Source organism: Hemibagrus wyckioides, linkage group LG28 (genome assembly GCF_019097595.1).
Source record: "Hemibagrus wyckioides isolate EC202008001 linkage group LG28, SWU_Hwy_1.0, whole genome shotgun sequence".
Classification (NCBI taxonomy): domain Eukaryota; kingdom Metazoa; phylum Chordata; class Actinopteri; order Siluriformes; family Bagridae; genus Hemibagrus; species Hemibagrus wyckioides.
In genome coordinates this window covers 15,738,818-15,763,897 of record NC_080737.1, presented here as the reverse complement: position 1 = coordinate 15,763,897, position 25,080 = coordinate 15,738,818, and the positions used below count along the sequence as shown (strand labels likewise).

The window sequence follows — 25,080 nt, the reverse complement described above, 5'->3', positions numbered from 1 at the left end:
GATGAAGGAGAATTAATGAGATAATCATCATTCTGTCAAAATAATTCATATGTAACATAAAGTTTTTACAAGTATCAACAGGTTTAATGAAAAATTTGAAATGGTCATAATGTGAGCGTGTTCAAAATCAGTTGAGGTAATTACAGGAATGTGTAACCTGCTCACACACCCAGCACACACACACACACACCGGTAAACAAAAGCTATAGATAGGTGGATACGTGACGGTTAAAATAATAAGAACTGAGGTGAGGTGAGTCAAAAAAAAGAAGGTCAGGGACTGGGATGTGCTGATGTTAGCTTGCATTTGACTTTATTAACACAGATAAGACACATTCAACGACATCAGGAGTTATGATTTAGCCAAATGACTCATTTGCATCTTCTGTCCCTGGGCAGCAGATAAAAATAAAAACCCAGAACAAATAGGACAAAATAAACAAATAAAAAAAACCAACAACATGGTTACATAAAACGTCAAACAAATCCGTTTACACATAACACACTCCGTGATACAATCCTGACACTAATTTATGTAAGCATTATAAACATGCTATATGCCTAAACATCATGATGGCATTCCAGCAACCATATGTTTTGCTTTTTTTCCTTATTTCTGCATGAAGTTGATGACAGCGAACATAAGACGCATGAACAGACTCCATAACGGTATCAAACAAACACCACTCGTAGGATTTTATTACCTTATTTCCAAGTTAGAACGACTGCATTCGTTCCTAAAATGTCTGACAGAAATATTTTCTTAATAGAAAATAAATGTAATGCATGCTTAGTAAATCTTTACTCGTAGTAATGTGCAATGTCGATGCATTAAAAATATATCTTGAGATATATACTGGATCATATCGTGTCATAAAGGAAAAATATAGAGAAAAAAATTTCAGCGAGAATCAAGGGGAAGGTGTACAGGACAGTGGTGAGACCGGCCATGCTGTATGGTTTAGAGACAGTGTCACTGAGACAGAGACAGGAGTCAGAGCTGGAGGTAGCAGAGCTGAAGATGTTGAGGTTCTCTTCGGGAGTGACAGGGTTGGACAGGATTATGAACGAGTACATCAGAGGGATGGCTCATGTTGGATGTTTGAGGGACAAAGTTAGGGAGGACAGATTAAGATGGTTTGGACATTTTCAGAGGAAGTAGAGTGAGTATATTGGTAGGAGAATGTTGGACATGGAGCTGCCATGGAGGCAGGAGGCAAAGAGGAAGGCCAAAGAGGAAGTATATGGATGGAATAAATGAGGATATGAACCTAGTGGGTGCAAGTGTTGAAGATGCAGAAGATAGGGATAGGTGGAGAGAGACGATTCACTGTGGCCGCCCCTGAAGGGTAAAGCCGAAAGAAGAAGAAGATAGAAGAAAGATTCCAGCATAAAACTCAGCAAAATAATACAATCGATTTAATTTACGCTTGTTAAACGACAGTCGTTATCTGTCTACATTCAAATAAGGTAATAAATAGAAAATATTTTTACCCTTTCCGAATCGATCAAGTAGAAACATCAACTACATGATGCACAAATGTTGTATCACTTCATTTCAGTTCACTTCTCAACCATTTTTCATATTGACATCATTACCATGACCGACAACTACTATATATTCAAATCTGTAACAATACAGACAATTCTTCAAAAGAAATGCTTCCAAAAAATAGCCTAAATATTTCATCTGAAATATTAAACTGGTAAAAATATACTTCATACCCAATTAGAACATATGTGAGATTTTTCAGATATTTTAATACCTTCGAAAGTTACACCAAATCCTCCACAAGTCCTTATCCCTGCCATTCACGCAAGTTTGTTTGGATATATTACTCTTTCTACTGTATGCACTAATGCTACATATTCACTGCCATGCTCAAATCTCATCTCTTAATTATTTTTAAATACCAGCAGCCACGCCTGCACTGCAGAGAGAGACTGTGGAGATAGCAGAACCAGGCAACGCATTCGTTCACCCTCCATTTTTGACATATTAGCAGTGCAAAATCGACAGGCTTCGATCAGCCACAGCGCAGGCAGGCAGCAGCGGCTCGGTGAAAGTGTCCCTTACAGCGTGCAACACACACTTTGAGTCTGGATCGTAGAACAGCAGTGTTTGTGTGGGCCAGTCCAGAAGAACTCCCACTTTCGTGGGACTTTTCACTACGACCACGTTGACGACCTGCCCGTTGTGGCAGTAGGAATAGTTTTCTTCGTAGTGCGAGAGCACCCACGATTTGGCGTTGAAGCCTAGACGAGATTCGTTAGTCGAGCCTTTGCGTTCCATGCTACGGTAGCACACGCCCACTTTAAAGGCAGTGCTGTCGCCCACGTACATCACCCAGGCGTGCGTGCCCGAACTGAAGGGGTCGAGGCAGAGGGCATTGGGCCAGTTGTCAAAACGAGCCGGGTCATACGGGAGAGGCTTCTTCTGCCGTTTTGGCCGGTAAGTGAGGGTGAGCTGGTCAGAGGAGAGCAGAAGGAGATGGCTGACGGTGCGCTCATCAAAGTACATCCGAGCTGTAGCTGGAGAGGGAGGTGAGAAAACACATGAATGAGAATACACACATGTACTCACCCATACAGTATTACAACAGCTCAAGTCATAAAATGATGAAGATGCAGGTCATAATAATGATCAGAATGAGTCATTTTGGTTGGGGTATTTGAAAACCCCCCCCACACATGCAAAAAAATTCCAGTGAGCAGATCTAGGAGAACCACTTTGGGCAGAAAAGCATTCTCCACAAATGAGACTCCACAATCTAAACGGCTCTTTCTACAAGGAGCTGCACTCAAGCCTGTTTTTACTGCAGGATAGAGTAATCCAACTCATATGTTTTCATTACACACATGACTTTATTTAACATTCACCTACTAATAACCTGTTATGGATGTCATTGACATGGACTGAGAAGCATCATCTCAAACTGAGATGAAATCTAGGGCTGTTTCACGTTGTGTAAACACATGATACAATGCGTAAATCTACAGTCTGGGCTAGAAAGAAATCAGCCCAAGCCTTGATACTTCAGACCTGAATCTGTTGATTCTTTTTTATTAGTGCTGTTGCTCAAATGTGACATTATTGTTACAGAGGGCGCTTAGCCCTGCTAGCCCAGCCTTTCTTGTGTGATGAAACACAAACTACAGAGGCAGTTGAACCTGTAATAAACAGGCTAAACAGGCTACAGTGCAGCATGGACCTGAAAGCATAAAAATACTGTGATGAAGACTTAGAGGGTGGAGCAGCTACAGTATGTACATTCAAGAGTCACTTTATTATGCGAAGTAGATCAGACAAGTACCAAGCACTTGCCAATCAACACAAGTCTTTGGACTGGGGGAGGAAACCCCCGAAGCACAGGAACAACCTTCACATACAGGGTGGGAAACAACCCCCCCCCCCAACCCCAGAGGTCACATAATAATCATCAAATAATAATATCACACCATTATCAGATCATATCAGATATTCTGGGTGCTTCTGGTTGGTCATTTGGGGCTAGATGATCTTCATTAAACATCCCAGAAATATTTGGATTGGCAAGTGAGTGTTCATTAACATTTAACAAACAATACTCTTCCAATTTCTAAGTAGTTTTTGTTATCCCATATGCCTCCAGTGCAACACTATGGTGCAACATACAAGAGACTAACATATCACTGTATTAAATAGTAACTAAAAGGCACCACCTACTGGTTGTTTTGGAGCTCAAACAGCTAACCGGATTAGCGTGCATCAGGTGCAGCATCTTAATTAGTCAGTAGTCATTAAGGAGTAGTAAACATGTGCTACAGGTCTGGGCTTTCTAATACAAATGATCTGAATATCACAGATTTGGTTACTACTATGAATAAAGTTGTTTTATTTGATGATGTGTCTCACCGGTCGGTCCTAGCAGCAGCGCACTAGCCCACATGCCCAGCATGAGTTTACTATCACTGCAGTCCCTGTTCATATTCAGGTGCTCCGAGTCTTTGGGCACTCCAACACCTTCTGCCTCCTCGATCCTGATCCAAAACACACAGACACACAAGTTCAGCACTGCCTCTCAGACACCATGTACTTTGTTTTGGCTTAGATTTAAGTCTGAGAAATTACCTGTCTGATATTTCCGTGTCCGTGTTCTGCAAATAGAGAATCAGAAACACAATATTCAGGACGATTTGTTGAAATTATATCAAACACATCAAACACAGGCTTGGTTACAACCAGAGCTGGTCCATCAATATGTGGACTGACCATGTCTGAATTGATCTAAATTGATCACTCAGTTAACGTCTCTCCCATAAATAGACATCAGACTGAAATCATGTGACACAACACCACTATGAATGATTGCTACGGCTTATTTAATCTATCTTATTTAACTGTCTTCGCTTCGTTGTGCTTGTTTATACACACGAATACATGTGCAGGTGCACAAACAACCAAAGAAAGGGACCAGAGTGACCAGAAAGTAATCTTTGTTTTCGGATCAACAAAGATGACTATTACGTGCAACTCCCAAATAAATATTTACCAGTAATTAGACTTAAGTAAACTTGAATCAAATGTGCCTCCAAACAGCTGACAAAAATGCTTTACATGACAGATGTGCAATAATGAGTTAAGTATACATCATCTGAAATAGTGGCTAGCATTAACTATATTCATAAGTAAACAATTATTAAAGAGTTACTGCCTTAAAGTTAGACTTTTTCTATGGCAGCACATCCTTAAGGGTTTGAGGATCCAATGCCATTGTAGCATTGTAGTACAATGTTTCTCAATAAACATTATTGAGTAAGTTCCTTGATTTAAAAGGAGATGTGACCTTCTAACCACTGGAAAGTGTGATAATACTCACAGCATCAGTACAACTATATTTTTATGCCTATATCAGTATGAATATGATAGAAATAGGAATATAAATCATCAGTATTGGCCTTCAAAACATTAAGTGTTACTTTAAAGGTTAACTTAATGTGATAGTGTTCTATGAAGCTAGCTTAGCTACCGTTCTTTAGTGCATGCTAGCTAACATTTTGTAAACTTGGATTGTTTATGCTTGGTTTTTGACTCACTGAGGGCAATGTTTTCTTTTACAATTCTTTCCTCAAGTTCAAATGATCTGAGATTTCATAATAACTAGCTAATGGTGCTTAATGGTGCTAATGTTAGGGCTAAGGATAAGGTTAATGCTAATTAAGGCTGATGTTCGGTTGTAAGCTTGTTGCTAGCACAATATCTACAATATTCTTGTTATCTGAATGGCAAATGAATAAAATGAAATTATTTGTCATGGCACTGTGAGTGTTCTAGTGGGGAAATGATTTTGTACACCACACTGGCCAGCTCTGGTGTTAACGTCCAACTCTCCCTGACTTGCATCCTCACCACAAGCATGATGTCTGTCGAGTTTGTGAGCATGTGCACCAGGCTGGTACGGGCATGTGTGAGGGTGTTGAGCGCTTTGCTCCAGTGCGCCCGCTGTGTGAGGAGGCACTGCTCTATTCGCTCTTCCTCTCTCTGCACAGCCTCCAGCAGACGCTGCTCCTCCTCATCTAGGGCTTCACGTACGGCGTTCACCTGAGCCACGACTCGCTCACGGGCACTACTCGCCTCCGTCTACACAACAGAGTATTATAAACTGTTACAGACTATTACAACTGATGAGAATTAAAAGATTTCCGAGGGCACGGTCATAGATAAAAATCAAATGTTGCATATATATTTACACTGATGAATTTAATACACAAATCTCCCTCCAACATGTTTCATTTTAGGGGCAAGAAAACTGATTTGAAATTAGTATATAAATGATATTACTATGGCAACCAGTTGTATTTTCACCTGCTGGCGACTTTATTGTAGAATACCTGGCAACTTGCTGCATGTGTGAACATAGTTTTAGCCCCCTGAAGTGTTTTATTCCTCTTCCATCACAGCAATATATCACATTTTTATCAATTACATGCCATGTTGTAAAACATTCCTGTTATCTTTTTAATTATAGCAGGTTAAACTGTTCCCTCACCAGCCTTCTGAGAAGAAAAAACAGCTGGTTATGATACAAAGGACCCAGAAAGTTCAATGTCCAATTTTTATTTCAGTGGATTAGGTTTCATGCATATTTTGTAGCCAACCTTTGCTCATTTCTTGTGACAAAACTGTCATACAATGCCTTATTTTGTGATTTATTAGGTTTCAGAAACCAAGAGGCTTTCAGAAATAAATCTAAATAATGTCGCTTTTGTTAGTTAGATTATACACCGATCAGGCATAACATTATGACCACCTGCCTAATAGTGTGTTGGTCCCCGTTTTGCTGCCAAAACAGCCCTGACCCGTCATGCACCTTGTATTCTGACACCTTTCTATCAGAACCAAGATTTACTTCTTCAGCAATTTGAGCAACAGTAGCTCATCTGTTGGATCGGATCACACGGGTCAGCCTTCGCTCCTCACATGCATCAGTGAGCCTTGGCTGCCCATGACCCTGTCGCTGAATTCACCACTGTTCCTTCTTCAGACCACTTTTGATAGATACTGACCACTGCAGACCGGGAACACCCCACAAGAGCTGCAGTTTTAGAAATGCTCTGATCCAGTGGTCTAGCCATCACAATTTGTCCCTTCGTCAAACTCGCTCAAATCCTTACGCTTGCCCATTTGACCTTCTTCTAACACATCAACTTTGAGGACAAAATGTTCACTTACTGCCTAATATATCCCACCCACTAACAGGTGCCATGATGAGGAGGTCATGGTGACATGGTGTCAGTGGTCATAATGTTATGGCTGATTGGTGTACTTCAACATGAATTTAGATGTCCCCGTTGCTGCTACTCTACCAATAATTGACAGTTTACAGCCAATGTTCTGTCCATTTATTGTCCTGCACAATGTTGTGTATTTGCACTTTATGCAGTCTTGTGTCCTGTTATAGTCTTATGCCACATTATAGTCCTGGACAAATGGATCTTCCGCATATAGAGGAATGGAAATTAAAAACCAACTTGACTTGAAATTATTTTTTGTAATTAAGCAGGACATTTTCCTTTTATCACTAAGAAACCATGGGGTATGTAGACCTTTGCACTATACACTGTATATACATGCAATTAAAAAAAAAAACAGTAAGCATACAAGATAACGCTATGATAACACTTAAACTAATTCCAATAGCACAAATACTCTGTATATGCAATCTTAGGGGGGGAAGGTTCCTCATCTGATGGGCTCAACATGTAACCTTTAAAGTTTCTCCTTAAGGACAAGCCCTTCAATGTGGAGCATTTGTTTCTGAGAGTGTATTGTTTGCAGTGCAATGATCCCTAAGATTTTGATGGTCCATTGAGTAGAGAGATCTTTGTGTATTGTGTACACACTTTTCCTCTGATAGGGAAACACTCTGTTGTAGAGTTCTACGAAGTCTCCAGAAGAAGGACAATTGAAATGAAAATGTAGAAACTCAAAAGGACTATTAAAGAAGTCTTGAAAATTTTTTAAGCATATTATTTATTTATAATATTTCTTTGCACCAACAAAAACAGAAAAGCATTGTCTGGAAAGTTCGAAGCCCGACAATGCCATAGCTGCTCACAGAGACTAATGAGCAAAATTAGGCACGCTATCTTGGTGGGAGCTTTCTCTTCCCTGTCAATCACAGTAACACTAGCAATCTGTGAGCTTGTGTATGTGGAAGAGGGCAGATAACTCTTTCCTGTTATATGTTATCCTTCCCTGTGGCACAGAATGAGCGGAAGTTCAAAAAGATGACATTTTCAGGCTTCATGTTTCTCGGAGGAAGTGTATATATGTATTGTCATGTGATGCGGAGAGCTAGCTGGTCAGTGGTAGGATTCGGCAAGACCAAATTGAAAAAACAAACAAACAAAGAAAAAGTATAAGATATCTTGAGGACACTCCTTACGCTTATCAAATAACCCACAGGGCTGTGATTAGCTGAATAAATACAGTGGGTTTATTTACATATATAAGCTAAGCAACAATATCCTTCAAACAAGGATAGTTATCATGGTTAATATATGTTACTATATTTCTAGGTAAGTGTGTGTGTATGTGTGTGTAATTCAGCGCACTGGTCACCTGCAAGGCCTTGTCCTTAGCAGTCAGTGTGTTGTTTATGAAGCGCTCTATCTGCAGGGCCTGCAGCTGCATTGTCTCACAGACGTCCACCAGCTGATTCTGAAAGAGATCACATATGCCTGTGTGAGCTGGGTATTTGTGTCAAAATTAAGTTCATTTCACTGAGAACAATCCACAAACTACGCTTTAACTTGAATGATGAAGAAGGTTGTGAAGGTTGAATGTTTAGAAATGGCATTAAATGGAAAAAATCCATCCAGAACCACTTAGCATAGAAAGCTACTTTCATTTGGGTCAACAGCTTCCTATCTAACATTTGTGATGCAGCAGTGCTTTAGTCCTCTATTCCCTGAAGCTACAGTGTTCATGGTTATACAAGCATCTTTGCTGTATCTCAGTGCAAATGTGTCATTTAGCTGCGTCTCATTGCAGTCCTTACTACTTTTACACTGGATTTCTCATTAATGTGACATTGAACATTAATTGTAACTCTTCTTATAGCCAATTAAAGGCAGTGTTACGTCATTCAGTGTTCACATCATTCAGTAACATACTGTAAACGGAATCCTGTTTATTTCTGCTTTCTCAGACCTCACATGTATGTATGTATATATTCACATTGTCATCTTTTGCTCTTTTGACAATAACTCATCCCAGGTCTACCAAGCTGCGTTCTTGAGCATGAGTATTAACCCTCAATTGCTCAGCCGTATAAAAAGTGGGATAAATTGCAAGTCGCTCTGGATAAGGCTGTCTGCCAAATGCCAGAAATGTAAATGTTCACTGGAACAATGAACAACCAACCAACAGAAATGGTCGGCACTTCATTAACATAATTAATGTGTTTCAGGGTGGAGGTTTCCCTTGAATGTCAACATACTGAACATGTGCTGTACAAATGTCAACACATCAACTTTGAAAGGCAACCAAAGATAGAGTCTATAGAAAATCTAGCCTAAATGTGTACATTTACTACCAGCAATTACAGAATGTTTTCCTGACGTAAGCATTTATTTGGTTCTCATGTTCTGGGAACGTTGTCATTTGGATAAGTCAGTGCTGTTAATCTGACAAAACTTCCTGTTTTGAGACAATGAAAGAATGTTCCACGGACAATCCCAGGTTTATATGACACCGCAGAAACCTTTCCTGAATGTTCCTTGTCAGCTGTCCTCCAAACATAACAGTATTATGTGTTTTAAACTCTTTCATGCAGAATTTGCATCCACACTTATGGGTTGTCAATTTAAGGCAGGTTTTTTTTTTTTTTACGTCATTCACATCATTCAATAACATCCTGTAAACAGAATCCTGTTTATTTACGTTTCCTCAGACCTTACCCGTATGTATATATTCACTTTGTCGTCTTATGCTCTTTTGCCATTGACTCATTATATTGTGTTTATATATGTAAACTTACATTCAATTCTTATTTAAAATTCTCATCATTGTTTTATTAACATACATGTTAATAGCCTGTGCACTTGTCTGGTCTGTCTTGTATGTTTGTTTACATGTCATACACGTGTGTACTCACCAAGACAAATACCTTACAGCATTTTTAACATGCTTGGTGAAATAACAAGATTATGATACTGATTCTAATGACTCTCATGTTTGGGGGTAAATATATGTAGTAAATCAACTCCAAATCGCTAAAAGCCATTGCTATGATTTGTTTTTTTTTTAAATAAACATTATTTCTCTGGACTATTTGCCTTTTTTTTTAGTACAGTGTGTCTCTGGAGGATCTTTACACAATTTCTACGCAATGTGGCAAATTATTATTATCATTATTATTAATAATAATAATTTTTAAACTGATAATGTATAAGGTTTTACACGTTGCATTTCTATTACAAAGTAAATATTTAGGAGAAATGCAATGTGTAAAGCTTTATATATTTGAGAAAACTCATGCATGCTTTAATTAATATTAATCCAGGTTTGTTTTTTAGTTTATACATGACAGAATTTGCCTGAAATGTCAAATATAGCGTTGGAAAATGGTTCCAAAAATACACCACCAAGCAAATAAGGATCACTTGGTAAGATTAAACAAACGTTTTGTGTTGATTGGGATATTTGTGACCATTATAAAGGTAGAATAATAACACGTACACTGTAAGTGTTGCATGACTCACCCTTACAGCCGTCGCTCGTAAATGCAGCGAAATCACTGTGTGATTTCGACAAGCTCCTTGATTAACACACTTTTCACAAACCGGTCTCCCTTCTGTCCGACAGTACCGGTCCACATCAACCCCATGCGCCGAGCACACCGTCGGGTCAACACCAGTGCCGGACGCATCTGTAGGAGACCCCACACTCGCCGTGCCATTAGTGTAACCAAATTTGCTCTCGAAAATGGCTATTTGAGAGTCTTCGGGTTGTTTGGAGCGCAGGTCTGTCGTGTTTATGTGTCCTTCATGAGTGAACTGAATTTCATAGTCCGGTTCGTTCTCGTTGTCCCGTAATGACACCACGGCCAGTTCACAAATTCCATAATCCCCACTCATGACTGCCCTTTCCAGGCCAAAAATAAACCCCTTTTCAGTACTTCAGACTGAAAAAACAAAAACAAATCCTGAGCTTTCTTCGAGGTGGACTCTGGTGTCTCTCTCTGCGCTGCAGGTGCGTCCAGTTCCAGTCGAGCCCTACCTGGCGCAGGTGCGTAACGCGGAAGTAGTACGCTGAGTCGCACAGCCAGTTTTCCGAGCCGTCGTGGCAACAGAGAGAGAGAGGGAGAGAGATTGAGAGAGAGAGAGAGAGAGAGAGAGAGAGAGAGAGAGAGAGAATGACTCTCGATGTCTCAGCAGAGTCCAGTTAATCAGGTCTTGAAACTATTCATAAACCTGATCCCTATCCTCTTTCCTACCTGGAATGGGAGCACAATGGCTACTTGTATAACATTATCCCCCTTACTGCCAGGCCAAACTCCCCCAGGACACCAGAGACAGAGAGCTTGACATATAGGTTAAAAACTTACCACATTGGCTAATCTTTTCCAGACTGTTTAATTTACTCCTTGCAAGAAGCATAATGTTACCACTTGTGTCCCCTTTCCGTATTTTCATAACGTTATGGGAGCAACCTATTTTTATTGCACACTCAGCATTGTCTGCAAAATTCTCTTGTGATTGTATGGAAACTGGCAAGTGCAAATAACCTTCCAGGAACATTCCCATAACGTTCTTTCAGGAGCTCATAACTGGACGTTTAGTTAATGTGTGGCATATTTGTAATTACAAATGAATATTCTATTAACGTTAAAGCACAAGGCTTTCTTCTGGTTATATGATTAATGATAAGAAACTTTTGCCAGAAGTTGATGCTTAAATGTATTTATGTATTTATTTTTTTGTAATTTCATAGTATTGCTTTAGATACATACACCGATCAGGCATAACATTATGAGCACTGACAGGTGAAGTGAACATGACTGATGATCTCCTCATCATGGCACCTGTTAGTGGGTGGGATATATTAGGCAGCAGGTGAATATTCTGTACTTAAAGTTGATGTGTTAGAAGCAGGAAAAAAGTGAAAGGATTTCAGCGAGTTTGACATTAATAATGCACATAGTATGATACACCGACCAGGAATAACATTATGACCACCTGCCTAATATTTTGTAGCCAACCTTTGCTCATTTCTTGTGACAAAGCTGTCATACAATGCCGTATTTCATTATTTATTAGGTTTCAGAAACCAAGAGGATTTCAGAAAAAAAAAATCTAAATAATGTCACTTTTGTTAGTTAGATTATACACTGATCAGGCATAATATTATGACCACCTGCCTAATATTGTGTTGGGCCCCCAAAACAGCCCTGTACTGTGTATTCTGACACCTTTCTATCAGAACCAGCATTAACTTCATTATCTTTTGCCATAATTTTATCATGTCCCATGTGTCATTTGTATGATTTCCAGTTTATAATCTGGGGAGCAACGGCAATCTTGCATGTTGGAACCACCAGCTGTACTGCTAGTAGTATGTCAAAGTTTTTTGGCTTTTTTTTGGTTGCCAATTTACATAAAATACATAAAGTAGCCACTAATGACCCTGCTGTGACCAAAAGTCAGAAGTCATTAGGAATTTTATTACCAAGTAAGTTTACACACACAAGAAATTTGACTTGGCGACAAGAGCTCCAGTGCAGAAGAAACTACAGACATAGTGCAAACATACATGATAGCGCAGACATACACTATATTGCCAAAAGTTTTGGGATGTCTGCCTTTACATGCACATGAAGTTAGCCAGCCTTTGCAGCTATAACAGCTTCAACTGTTTCCACTAGCTTTCCACAAGGTTTAGGAGTGTGTTTATGGGAATTTTTGACCATTCCTCTAGAAGTGCATTCGTGAGGTCAGGCACTGATGAAGGCCTGGCTCACAGTTTCCTCTCTAATTCATCCCAAAGGTGTTCTATCACTGGAACTAAGGGGCCAATCCCATCCCCTGAAAAACAGCACCTGAATTAATTGATATAGAGGGGTCTCTCAAACCTTTTTGCAATATAGTGTATCTATAAATGAGTCAGCTGAGATGAGTTATGAATGTTTGAATTGTTCAGGCTAAATATAGCCTGCAGGAAAAAAAAACATTCTTGAGTCTGGTTGTTCTGGTGGTCAGTGCCCTGTAGTGCTGACCAGAAGGCAACAGTTCAAAGAGAGAGTGGGCTGGGTGTGAGGGGTCCAAAGTGATTTTCTTAGCCCTTTTTCTCACTCTGGAGGTGTAAAGATCTTGGAGGTTGGGCAGGGGGGAACCAATAAGAAGCTCATTGTGAGGCTTGAGTTGAGTTACTTTTCTTTGTTCTCCTGTGATAGGTATAGTTTGGCAAAGCAATCAGTGATATATGTGTCAAACGCAGTACCAATTTATATATCCCTCTGTACTGCTGATCATGGTATAGTTCAGGCATATCCTATAGAGTGTATGGAGCTTGAGTGCCCCTTAGTGCACAGATTCGTCTACTACATGTAACACAACCAAAATGTTTCCCCATGAATAAAACGATATTATTAGACATACCTATTAAATAATTATTGCTTTATAAACAGTTATTAAGGCTGTAACTGTGACTAAAATGCTATGACTATGACTACAGCACCGTGGGACTTTCACTCCCAACTCATTTAAGACAGCCAGGAACCAAACTAAATGCAAGCAGACAAATAACACTACCAAGCAGATCTGCAGCCTGCCACGAGGACACACACACACACAGTCTGGGCCATACCACGTCAACCACACCACTACACACTCCTGTACACACACAGCAAGCCAATGACAAGTTTCACTCAGATAGAGGTGTACAACATGCAGTAGACTAGTCTGCGCATTAGGGGGCGCTTTAACTCCATAGACTGTAAAGGATAGCCATCTCAGGGATGAACAATTAAACAGTAAAGGTTTAATATAGAAATACTTTTGAGGCATACAGTAAAAAAAAAAAAAAAAATCACGTCCACAGTGACTTAGAGGAGGAAAACTACCAAAATGACCAAGGTTAGGGTTAGGGTTAGGGTAGGTCAGATCTTAGCCTAGTAATACTGTGGAATTTGGAAAGGAAAAGTGTCAGCTTGTCTTGGCTGATCAACTATATTTAAAGAAAGTTTGCAATGAAATAGAAATGCTTAAATATTTTGTTCACATTAACTAGATGTTTTAGAAGAGTTTTCTTGCACTGAATTCATTTTTCACAAAATCCCAAAATTTATTTATTTATTCATTCATTCAGCTAGTCCTGGCTTGCAGTTTCAAATAATAAAATAACAGGATTACTAAAATCAGTCTAAAGACTAGAATAATGCGAGACACAATATCCAAAGCAGCCAGTATGTAGGCCTGTGTGGTCTGTGGTTCTGATAAAATCTAAAAAATGAAAATGTTAAAAACAGCATTAACTATTAATACTTGAATCGGTTCAACAAATTCACCCCCCCCCCCAAAAAAAATAAATCTGTAAACTGTTTTTCATTACTGTGCCACATGCAGAATTCTTACTTTTCAGTTGGAGAAATTTTGTCATAAACGTAATGGCCACCCTTGCATGTAATTGTGGTGTAATGTTGTGTAATCTGTAAGGAAAAAGGAACTACTACAAGCTTGAGGGGTTTTTTTCCCCCTCTTAAAAAAGTCTTAAAATGAAAGTGACATTTTAGAGTTACACCTTTTCTTGAAGTGCCACATGATTTAAACAAAAATAAACAATGAAAGCTTGAATAAAAAGTCTATATTAACAACTAATCTGTTTCACATTTGTCCAATAGAAAAACTCACTATATGCAATGTACCAGGCAAAAATGGCATTAATAAGATAAGATAAGATAAGATAAGATAAGATAAGATAAGATAAGATAAGATAAGATAAGATAACTTTATTGATCCCAAAGTGGGGAAATTCAATTGTCACAGCAGTCACACCTAAAGATAGAAAGATTTTTTTTTTTTAAAAAGACAGATAGTAAAAGAAAAGAAATTATGTAAAAATTATAAAAGAAAAATAAATAAATAAAAAATATTGCACAATAAAATAATAAAAAACAAATAATAATAAACTAATAGCAATACAAATAGTAAAAGAAAGTAAGATTATATAAAATTATAAAATGAAAAAAATATAAAATATAAAAAATTATAAAATATTAAATTACAAATTTATAAAATGGTAAAAAAAAATTTAACATTTGTAATAATAATATTTATAATATATAATAATATTTGTACTCAAGTACACTGCAATCCTGTTTTATCAGTGTAACCTAGTCTTGTGTAAGTCTTGTCAGAAGAGATGAATTTAGACACACCACCAGGTCACTTGACAGCTCTCAAAAAATTTAGAAAAGGTAACAAATGATAAAGAAAACAGAATGTTAATGCAATGTGAAGTGTGTCTTTGGAATTCCAAACAGAATACCAAGTTTTGTCAAGATATAACCATGTCATTTTTATAAGACAATATTTTTTAACTCTAGGATTTATCTGCAAGTCAATACGGATTGATTTTATCACACGGATGTTTAAATATACTAAATATTTTCCCCCAAGACCTTCCTAGACTATACACAACTTGTGCTATATCGGTTCATAGCACTCGGTTCTTTTTGCCTAGGCTCTCGGTTTCGCGCTAAAATGACGTGGGACTGCTACGTAGAAACAAGAGTCGTCCAATGGCGTCATGCACAGGAGTGAGTGGGCGGGCCTTGTAGTTGAACTCTGAATTCTGATTGGTCGTTCTGATTAAATACCTCGACGCCAAACGTTTTGTGTTTTAACGTTCTAGTAGCGGAAAGGTGCAACGTCAGTCACTGTCAAATATCTAACGCTCCTATTGGACGAAAGCGGCCAGCCCTCTGCGCTGATTGGTTGATTCTTGCTCCGAAAGCTGGCAGCTTTTTCCAGCGCCACTCGGCGGCGTTTCGCATCGCGGTGGTTTTGGTAGCGGCGGGCGGGGAAGAGTTGGGCAACGGCTGACCCTAATATCCAGCAAAAAAAGGGAGAAAACTTGGATGAAACTCGGGGTTAGGGGTTGCCCGAGCTAGCCTCCTATACCTGTACACCGCCGCGGCCGCTCATTCCGTCTCAGTCCGTGCTGGACAGCTCGTCTAATGTCGGATTTCAAGCTCGGGATTGTTCGCCTGGGCCGTGTGGCCGGGAAGGTGAGCCTCGGGACTGCCATGTGCGACGCCGAGGGGAGGGTCACAAAAAAACATTAAGATAGCTTAGTAAGAATAAAAAAAGCGGACATTTTCTCTGGACAGTCACTTATTACATCGCAGCATGTGTGTGTGTGTGTGCGCGCTCGCGCGCGCGCGCGTGTGTGTGTTTCGCTGTTTAAATTAAATTAACACTTCAGCAGTGTGTTGAGGTTTTCCTTCATATAAAGAAATCCCGAGTCGTTCAATTGCGCGAGCGTTTGCCGCGCTAGCCAATGCTAACAAGGCTAGCATTCTTTTTTTTAAAAAAAAAAACAAAAATAGATGATGTCTAAAACGGACCTGTCAAAAAAAGGCTCTTGAACGTTTTAAAGCGGTTCTGCCTAGTCGCACGTTTACGGAGAAACCGGCTTAATTAGAAAATTAAAGAGGGGAAATAAACAGGAACATTTGCGGCGTGACTCCAACCGGCATGTCGGTGGTGGTGGTGTTGAGGAACAACACTAGCATGCTAGCTAGCTAACTTAACTAACCAGCTCACTTAACCCAATTATCCTGACAAAGAAGCGCTAACTAAGATGTCGGTTTAGTTGTTTTAAAGTAGTGTGTTGAGTTTGTGTTGCGAGGCTTTAATGCGGCGGGACAGGTTTTGTTTGTGTTAACCAGCATCCATCCAGATGTACACCTCCTTTAAGAGCAGAATCAGACCCAGACCGTGTGCCAGGCCGCTGCATGGCGGAACACTAGAGGGCATCCGGTAAACGCTGCTCAGAGACAAGGTGTGGGCCTGGGACACATCTCCTGGGCTTGCTCGTGATTGAAGATAGTAGTGGATTTTTAAAATAAATCAACATTTTTGTTTCTCAGTCCGATATCTTGTCCTGGCAGTGACCAGAGGTATGGTCCAGGAGTTCACTCTGAGGTCATGTGCAGCATGAAGTTGATTGATTTTGATCTGTTTTGTTTTCCGTCAATTCCCTATAGCTACGTCATAACTTCTCCATGGTTCTGTAATTAACCAGAAATGTCATGTGACGTCAGATTTCCATGAAGTTTATTTCAGGAGTAAGGGGTGTTGAAATGTCCAGAGTATGATGACCGTATCTAAAAATACCATTGTTTTCAGTGGTGCAAATCTGTCGCTCAAAAACGTGGTGAAAATTTAACGTTACGGACAAAAATCCCGTACACTTTTTTTTTTTTTTTTTCTTTAAGCAATTGTTTAAAATGTACATGGAATTCTCTGTTGTAACGTTATAAAGCAGAGCTGGATGCGAACAGGGTGACAATCTCAGGCGTACTAGATGACCGTTCTTCTTTTTTTTTTTTTTTTTTTTTTTTTTAGTGAGCATTTGCATGGATATTTTGAAAAAGTTACGGTCGTTAAGGTAGTCAACCGGTCATCCGTCATATCGCCACTCTTCTTCTGTGGCATACCTACGCTTGATAAGAGAGGTGTTGAGAGGAAGTCTGGTATAATTATGGAAATGAGATTAACTTAAGCGATTACGGGTTGGGTTAAAATCGTCACGTTCGAGTAAGTTACACATATCTCTAATGACTTAGTAATGGTTATAATGACCATAATAGTGTTTAGTGATTTATCTTTATCTGTAGCGACATTTAAAATGAAACAAATGTCCCCAGAGTCCACTTTGAGATGATTGTATTTGCCGTTAAGAAAAAAATTAGTTTTGTCTCAAAGGATGCTGTCAGTCATAGTGATGTATGATTGATTTATTTATTTGTTTTTGTAGACAAAATACACCCTCATCGATGAGCAGGATATACCACTGGTGGAGAACTATGCCTTTGAGGTAAGAACACTGACGCTGATCGGGTGACGAGGGTTTAAAATGCTTTCTTGTCCGTTTTCTAGCTTTTCTGACTGTTTTCTAACTTGATGAACTTAGCTATAAGCATGTTTTATGTGGATTTGGAGCTACTGTTAAACGTGTGGTGGTAAGTTGTAGGCATATGGAAGTAAATGAATTATGTGAGTCATAATTTTTAATCCACAAGCAAAATTTTTGATGCATGCTTACCTTTCTGCCATATCAAGCAATTTTGTCTTCCGTTACATTTTCTGGAATTCTCTCGCTGATGTTCAGGCACGCATGGAGGTTGACGCTGATGGCAACGGAGCGAAGATCTTTGCATACGCCTTCGATATAAGCAAAGGGCGGTGGGCCGGTCGGCCTCTGCACGAGTTACTCTGGTAGGTCCAGCGTTCTCAACAAGCACAATCGTATTCTTTGAGCTTGTACGTCTTAATTACGTTCCGCTTTTGTGTTTTAATTTGAATGTGTGCGAACAGGGAAAAGCACAGAGGCGGCATTGCTCCTAGCTTCCAAGTTGTCCACATAAACTCGGTCACGGTGGACAACCGTCTAGACAATTTGCGCCTTGTTCCTGTTGGCTGGACTCCCAAACCGGAGGAGCTGTCTAGCAAACAAAGGTAGACTTTACACAGCTCTGAGCTAGAGCCTTGATGCACCAAATTAATCACATATAGGCTTGTTAATGCTCTTTTTGTCTGCTCATGTGAGACTTGTGATATTTCCACAGGGAGCAGTCACTATACTGGCTGGCCATCCAGCAGGTTCCAGCCGATCCGGTGGAGGAGCAGTACTTGGAGCTGGGACGCACACGTTACTACAACGCTAACGGAGAGCTGGTGGAGGAGGAGGAGTGTTCCTGCACTTACTACGAGTGTCACTATCCCCCGTGCTCACTCATCGAGAGGAGGGTCAGTACTGTCACATTGCTCCTGTACACTTTGCTGTGATAATCTTATGAAAAAAGGTTCGCTTGGATCTGAGTCAAGGACCAATACCATCAGCTCATCCAGAGAGCGGGCATTGTTGTACCCACGCTGTCAAAATCTACCTTTTGTTTTATAAGCCGTAAACATGCTCCTTAAAGAACACTGAAAGTCACGTCTTGTAAATATGTACTTTTATAGGCGATTTAGTGATGCAAAATCCAGGAGAAGTCTCCGGTAACCGGTTTAAAAGTTCTCTTGTTACCAAAGTACTGAAAATGTACAGGGTGTATTTGTTGTAATACATAACTTTTTGTAAATCTGGTGCACATGTTAGTAACTGTGATTTCCACACACATAAAGGCTTTATTTGTTTTTCCTCTTATCGTTGATTCTTGTTTTCCTGAATGAAATGCACTGAACCTTGAAAGAGCATGCTTTGGCATTGAGTCCCGAGTAAAACAAACACGTTAATGTTAACTAAAACTAGCTTCTGTTACATTGTGTGCGCATGGCTCTGCACTTTTGTACGCCTGCGGTTTCTTTCGAGCGCAAGACACGGCACATTTGTCAGCCTGCAGTAATGGCAGCATTCCACGCGAGTAAAGCCGAGTGCAGACCATATCTCAAAAGTTTTCTGACGTTTATTTTTTTCCCTCAGATTTTAGTAAGGATACGGTGTTTAAGAATAGTAACATTAAGTTCTTTAATAAGAGAGAGAAGCTTTTCCCACGGCCGTCGTTCCTGGGTTATTGATGCAGAAGTGTGTTTTCACACTACTGTGTAAAAATCATATTACGTTTAAACACATTTTTATACAAACACACAAGCTTACTTTGCTTAAAGCTTACTCTTTAAAGCTTTTTTTTTTTTTAATGCTTCAGACATTTAACATGAAACGTTAAATGAGCATTGTATTTCTTTCTTGTTTTAGTAAGAAAATTGAAATAGATTTTTCCTATTTTTTTTCTTTTCTCAGCTGCGAGAGTTCAATATCTGTGGCCGCTGTCAGGTGGCACGCTACTGTGGCTCACAGTGTCAGCAGAGGGATTGGCCGGCCCATAAGAAGCAGTGCCGCGAACGCAAGCGGGTCCTGGCCTTGGAGTCCGAGCCTGAACGGTGATCCCCTGAACCCCCATTGCTCAAAAATGGGGTCAGAGGGGGGACTGTGGGACGGGACTTGCAAAGAATTGCAAAAACGACAGCGTTAAAATATTTAAAAAAAAAAAAAGATCTACTGACTGACTAACCGGATGGGGGACGTGTCGGTTGGTAAAGGCAGGCCTGTTGAGTATGGGGCGGGGGGCATGAAAAACCTTTTTTTTGCTTCCCAAACTTCGGCATTTCCTTGGCTTGTTATGGGGGGATTTTTTTCTTTTAGAGGGAGATCAATAAAAGGCTGCTGCTATGTATGTGTGTTTTGTGAAGAAAAACACCACGCCATCATGACTTCCTCTATTACGGACTGTCGAGAGTTCACTCCTTCCTTCCATCCTCACGCCCGTCGTGAAGTGTTAGCCACTGGTCTCGAGGAACACGCCTGCTGTAGAAAGAGACGGAATAACGGACCTCTTCACTGTACTTTTTTTCCTCTCCCAGTCGGACTTCCCGTGCACATGCACACGCCCGCTTACCTGCCGTATCTTTCCCCAGGTGTGCAGCAAAGGACTGTGGAAATTCACACTACCAGTATTGTGTGTGTGTGTGTGTGTGTGTGTGTGTGTGTGTGCACGTGCGTGCACGTGTCATGCGATTATCAACTGAAGTAATAGAATTTTTCTCTATTCCGTGGATGGGTGGACGGACTGGGTAGGGAAGAGTTGTTATTGAACCTGGGGATGTTGTCACTTTTTGTTCCTGTGGCGAGTTTCTGATATTGCTCTCAGTGCTGCATTAAAAAAAATCCTAGTCGCCTTCCATTAAACAATGTTCACGCTCTGTCACTAGCATTTTGGATTCAAGGGATGTCCTGGGCTAAACAAAAAAAAAACAAAAACTTGAAAATGCGCACAGTCGTCTAATGTATTCAGCATCCACTGTCATCTTTCTGCAAGTTGATGCTTAGGGTTATTTGTTTGTCAATCCTTCTTGTTCAGTGTAACATCTGTACCTTTCCTCCCCTCCCCTCTCTTTTTGTGTTTTGTATAAACCTGAACCTTTTAAAAAAAACAAAAAAAAAAGTGACAAAGGCATACATGCACACATGTTCAAAGTGTGTCTTCCTCTTAAATGTAAGGCAACTTCATCGAACTTTAATGTGATGCGCACGGACATGCACACAAACCTTGCATGTGTTGCAGGTATACATGCTATTTGTTGACAGTTGTGTACCAATGTGTTTATTTATCCAGATAGGGTTGAACACTGTGCACTGAATATCCTCACTTTCATCTTTGTCATGTGGGTGGGGAGACTACAGAATGATTGCGTTTGGGGCAGGGTTTTTTTTCCTTATTTTTTAATTTTATTAAATAAGAATTACAGTATGCTTTAAATATGTAAAAAAAATAAAATAAATCTACACAAGGAGGCGTAATGTCGGATATCCGACTGTTGTCACTGTAAAATAAATAAAGTATGATGTGAGAAATGAATGTTTATACCAGAGAAGTGTGTCTGAAAGGGTTGCATTTTTACTAGATCGTGATTTGAATAAAAGCAGTGTCATATACACTATATTGCCAAAAGTTTTGGGACACCTCCAAACTTTGAATTCAGGGGTTGGGCTTGACCCCATTAGTTCCAGTGAAAGGAACTCTTAATGCTTCAGCTTCATACCAAGACATTTTGGACAATTTCATGCTCCCAACTTTGTAGGGAACAGTTTGGGGATGACCCCTTCCTGTTCCAACATGATTATGCACCAGTACACAAAGCAAGGTCCATAAAGACATGGATGAGAGAGTTTGGTGTGGAGGAACTGACCTCAACCTGATAGAACACCTTTGGGATGAATTAGAGTGGAGACTGAGCAAATGCACAAATACATTTCTAGAGGAATGGTCAGAAATTCCCATAAACACACTCCTAATCCTTGTGGAAAGCCTTCCCAGAAGAGTTGAAGCTGTTATAGCTGCAAAGGGCGGGCCAACTCCATATTACATTCATGTGCATGTAAAAGGCAGACGTCTCAAAACTTTTGGCAATATTGTGTGTGTGTGTATATATATATATATATATATATATATATATATATATATACACACAACTCTCAAAAAGTTAAGGATATTCGGCTTTCGGGTGAAATTTCAGGATGCACCTAAAATGCACTATAACGTTTCCAGGTGAACTTAATTTGACCTTCTGTACACTTTTGAATGCACATGTCCAACTGTTCAGTGTTTCAGTACTTTTTGCAGAACTTGCTGTTCTCTAACAAGGTGCTTAAAGGCAAAATTCACAACTGGTGTTTGATCCATGAATCAACCAATAAATTTTCTGGTTCAGTTAGAATTGGTATTTAAACAGTCCTCTTCATCATGCTGTTCACATTTTGACATCATGAGACCAGTGGGCCTCAGTGCTGTTCTCTGATGAAAGTCGATTCACGTTGAGCAGAAATGATGGCTGCCAACGGTGTTGGAGACGTCAAGGAGAGCGCTATGCATCAGCCACTGTTGTGGTGGTGTTACAGTCTGGGCAGGTGTGTCTACTCAATACAGAACTGCCCTACATCTTGTGAATGGTACAGTGACAAGCCAATACTACCTGAATAACATCATTAATCCAGTCATTGTGCCCCTGCATGAACAACACAGGCCTTATTTCATCTTCATGGATGACAATGAATGGCTGCTGGAGGCTGGGGTACCTCAAATGGAGCGGCCTGCACTTTCTCCAGACTTGAATCCCTTAGAAAACCTATGGGATCAGCCGAGTCGCCATGTAGAGGCTCGTAACCCTGCACCCCAGAACCTCAGTGACCTAAGGGCCGCCCTTCAAGAAGAGTGGAATGCCATGCCTCAGCAGACAATAAGTCGACTCGTGAACAGCATGAGACGTCGTTGTCAAGGGCACGTGACAAATTATTGAGACATTGACTTTTTTTGTTGTGGTATACCCACCACTGTTGTTGGCTTTTGTTTCAATAAATTGTTTGAGATGAGGAAATCACCATTGCATGCTTCTCCTTAAATGTCCTACTTTCATGATATATCACTGTAGCGTGAACTTTTTACATTTTCCATAAATTTCACCCAAAAGCCAAATATCCTTAACTTTTTGTGAGTAGTGTTTCAATAAATAAAGGATTTTAAAATGTTTATTGGAGTAACATGCCTTGATGTTTGACTTGCACCATATAGTTTTGTAATACGTGATTACAGTTCTGTGCTAATGGCTAGAAGGTTGTGTGTTAAATTCCCAGAATGCCACAGAACAATGCACTTAAACCTATCAGAGTGGATACTCCTTCATTTATGAGTCAGCGTGCATTAGTGTGTGTTTCAAGCCAAATCAGTACAAAGTAAAGAAATGTTGCTCCAGGGAAGTGTAAGACTTCAGCTAATGAGTTTTCAGACAGACTGATCTACAGCCAGATGTTCACACCTCTAATTCTCCCTAGTCTTATGTTTAGTGTGTTTGTGCCTTGCATCTTTGAACCTGTACATTTGCATTATATTATATAAGCGAATGGTGGGAAAAGTTGATGGCCATACCAATGCACCATGGGTTGCTTAAAATCTAGCTATGACGATGGAAACTTTGTTGGACTTTGGATGGACTTTGTTGACCCAAGTATGTTTAAAGAATTAGATGTTCTTGGATGTTGGGGCCTGCTTTACTGGCAATGAAAGTGTAACGCTAGTAAAGAAGAATATGAGCACTGTAATAGACTGCAGTAGACTGAAAGCACAGCATATAGGGGAAAATGCAGGTAATCAACAAATTTAGGTGTTAGAAACCATTTCCACTCATTTATTTTATGTGGAATTTCTTTTTTCATTCCATTCTCTCTCTCTTTCTCTTTAAATAAATAAATTTCCCCTCATTTGGTCTTGGCCAGTTCCCACCCACCACCCAGTTAGTACTGTTGTATTCTCTCTCGGCTCCAGAGCTTTGGATCAATGCCGTTGTCAGTATTTAAAATTACGATCTCCAAAAGGTAGGGTAAACTTTTCTGCTTTACCATTTGGGAGTCCAATTTGATTTCCTATATGCAACTGTTTGTTTAATGAGATTTTTTTATGTCTTTGTGGGCACCTGACTATCATGCCCATACACTGACCAGGCCAAACATTATGACCCCCTGCCTAATATAGTGTTGGTCCCCCTTTTGCTGCCAAAACAGCCCTGACCCGTCCTGCACTGTGTATTCTGACACCTTTCTATCAGAACCAGCATTAACTTCTTCAGCAGTTTGAGCAGCAGTAGTTCGTCTGTTGGATCGGATCGACGCTCCCCACGTGCATCAGTGAGCCTTGGCCGCCCATGACCCTGTCGCTGTTCCTTCCTTGGATCACTTTTGATAGATACTGACCACTGCAGACCCCACAAGAGCTGCAGTTTTGGAGATGCTCTGATCTTGCCATCACAATTTGGCCCTCGTAAAACTCGCTGAAATCCTTGACCATTTTTCCTGCTTCTAACATACACTATATTGCCAAAAGTATTCGCTCACCCATCCAAATAATCAGAATCAGGTGTTCCAATCACTTCCATGGCCACAGGTGTATAAAATCAAGCACCTAGGCATGCAGACTGTTTTTACAAACATTTGTGAAAGAATGGGTCGCTCTCAGGAGCTCAGTGAATTCCAGCGTGGAACTGTGATAGGATGCCACCTGTGCAACAAATCCAGTCGTGAAATTTCCTCGCTCCTAAATATTCCACAGTCAACTGTCAGCTGTATTATAAGAACGTGGAAGTGTTTGGGAACGACAGCAACTCAGCCACGAAGTGGTAGGCCACGTAAACAGACGGAGCGGGGTCAGCGGATGCTGAGGCGCATAGTGCGAAGAGGTCGCCAACTTTCTGCAGAGTCAATCACTACAGACCTCCAAACTTCATGTGGCCTTCAGATTAGCTCAAGAACAGTGCGCAGAGAGCTTCATGGAATGGGTTTCCATGGCCGAGCAGCTGCATCCAAGCCATACATCACCAAGTGCAATGCAAAGCGTCGGATGCAGTGGTGTAAAGCACACCGCCACTGGACTCTAGAGCAGTGGAGACGCGTTCTCTGGAGTGACGAATCGCGCTTCTCCATCTGGCAATCTGATGGACGAGTCTGGGTTTGGCGGTTGCCAGGAGAACGGTACTTGTCTGACTGCATTGTGCCAAGTGTAAAGTTTGGTGGAGGGGGGATTATGGTGTGGGGTTGTTTTTCAGGAGCTGGGCTTGGCCCCTTAATTCCAGTGAAAGGAACTCTGAATGCTTCAGCATACCAAGACATTTTGGACAATTCCATGCTCCCAACTTTGTGGGAACAGTTTGGAGCTGGCCCCTTCCTGTTCCAACATGACTGTGCACCAGTGCACAAAGCAAGGTCCATAAAGACATGGATGACAGAGTCTGGTGTGGATGAACTTGACTGGCCTGCACAGAGTC

General features: G+C 40.4%; 2 protein-coding genes across 2 annotated transcripts; one reads left to right on the top strand and one right to left on the bottom strand.

Moving 5' to 3' along the window:
• Positions 1-273: 273 nt before the first annotated feature.
• Positions 274-10,837, bottom strand: bspry (B-box and SPRY domain containing). Its single transcript, XM_058383818.1, has 6 exons — positions 10,249-10,837; positions 8,105-8,203; positions 5,390-5,620; positions 4,112-4,137; positions 3,896-4,020; positions 274-2,532 (listed from the first exon to the last, which is right to left on the bottom strand). Exons 1-6 carry the CDS (start codon positions 10,621-10,623, stop codon positions 2,000-2,002), a joined length of 1,389 nt encoding a protein of 462 aa, XP_058239801.1. The 5' UTR covers positions 10,624-10,837; the 3' UTR covers positions 274-1,999.
• Positions 10,838-15,513: 4,676 nt separating this feature from the next.
• On the top strand, positions 15,514-19,768 carry zmynd19 (zinc finger, MYND-type containing 19). Its single transcript, XM_058383886.1, has 6 exons — positions 15,514-15,773; positions 17,528-17,587; positions 17,882-17,988; positions 18,088-18,228; positions 18,339-18,519; positions 19,514-19,768. Exons 1-6 carry the CDS (start codon positions 15,723-15,725, stop codon positions 19,655-19,657), a joined length of 684 nt encoding a protein of 227 aa, XP_058239869.1. The 5' UTR covers positions 15,514-15,722; the 3' UTR covers positions 19,658-19,768.
• The last annotated feature ends 5,312 nt before the right edge of the window (positions 19,769-25,080 follow it).

Excerpts from the sequence above, each read along its gene's own strand:
- bspry (XM_058383818.1), bottom strand. The coding sequence starts at position 10,623 with ATGAGTGGGGATTATGGAATTTGTGAACTGGCCGTGGTGTCATTACGG. Across the intron at positions 8,204-10,248 it reads TACGAGCGACGGCTGTAAGG|AATCAGCTGGTGGACGTCTG; the intron begins GTGAGTCATGCA and ends GATCTCTTTCAG. Across the intron at positions 4,138-5,389 it reads CGACAGACATCATGCTTGTG|AACACGGACACGGAAATATC; the intron begins GTGAGGATGCAA and ends CTCTATTTGCAG.
- zmynd19 (XM_058383886.1), top strand. The coding sequence starts at position 15,723 with ATGTCGGATTTCAAGCTCGGGATTGTTCGCCTGGGCCGTGTGGCCGGG. Across the intron at positions 15,774-17,527 it reads TGGGCCGTGTGGCCGGGAAG|ACAAAATACACCCTCATCGA; the intron begins GTGAGCCTCGGG and ends TTGTTTTTGTAG. Across the intron at positions 17,588-17,881 it reads TGGAGAACTATGCCTTTGAG|GCACGCATGGAGGTTGACGC; the intron begins GTAAGAACACTG and ends GCTGATGTTCAG.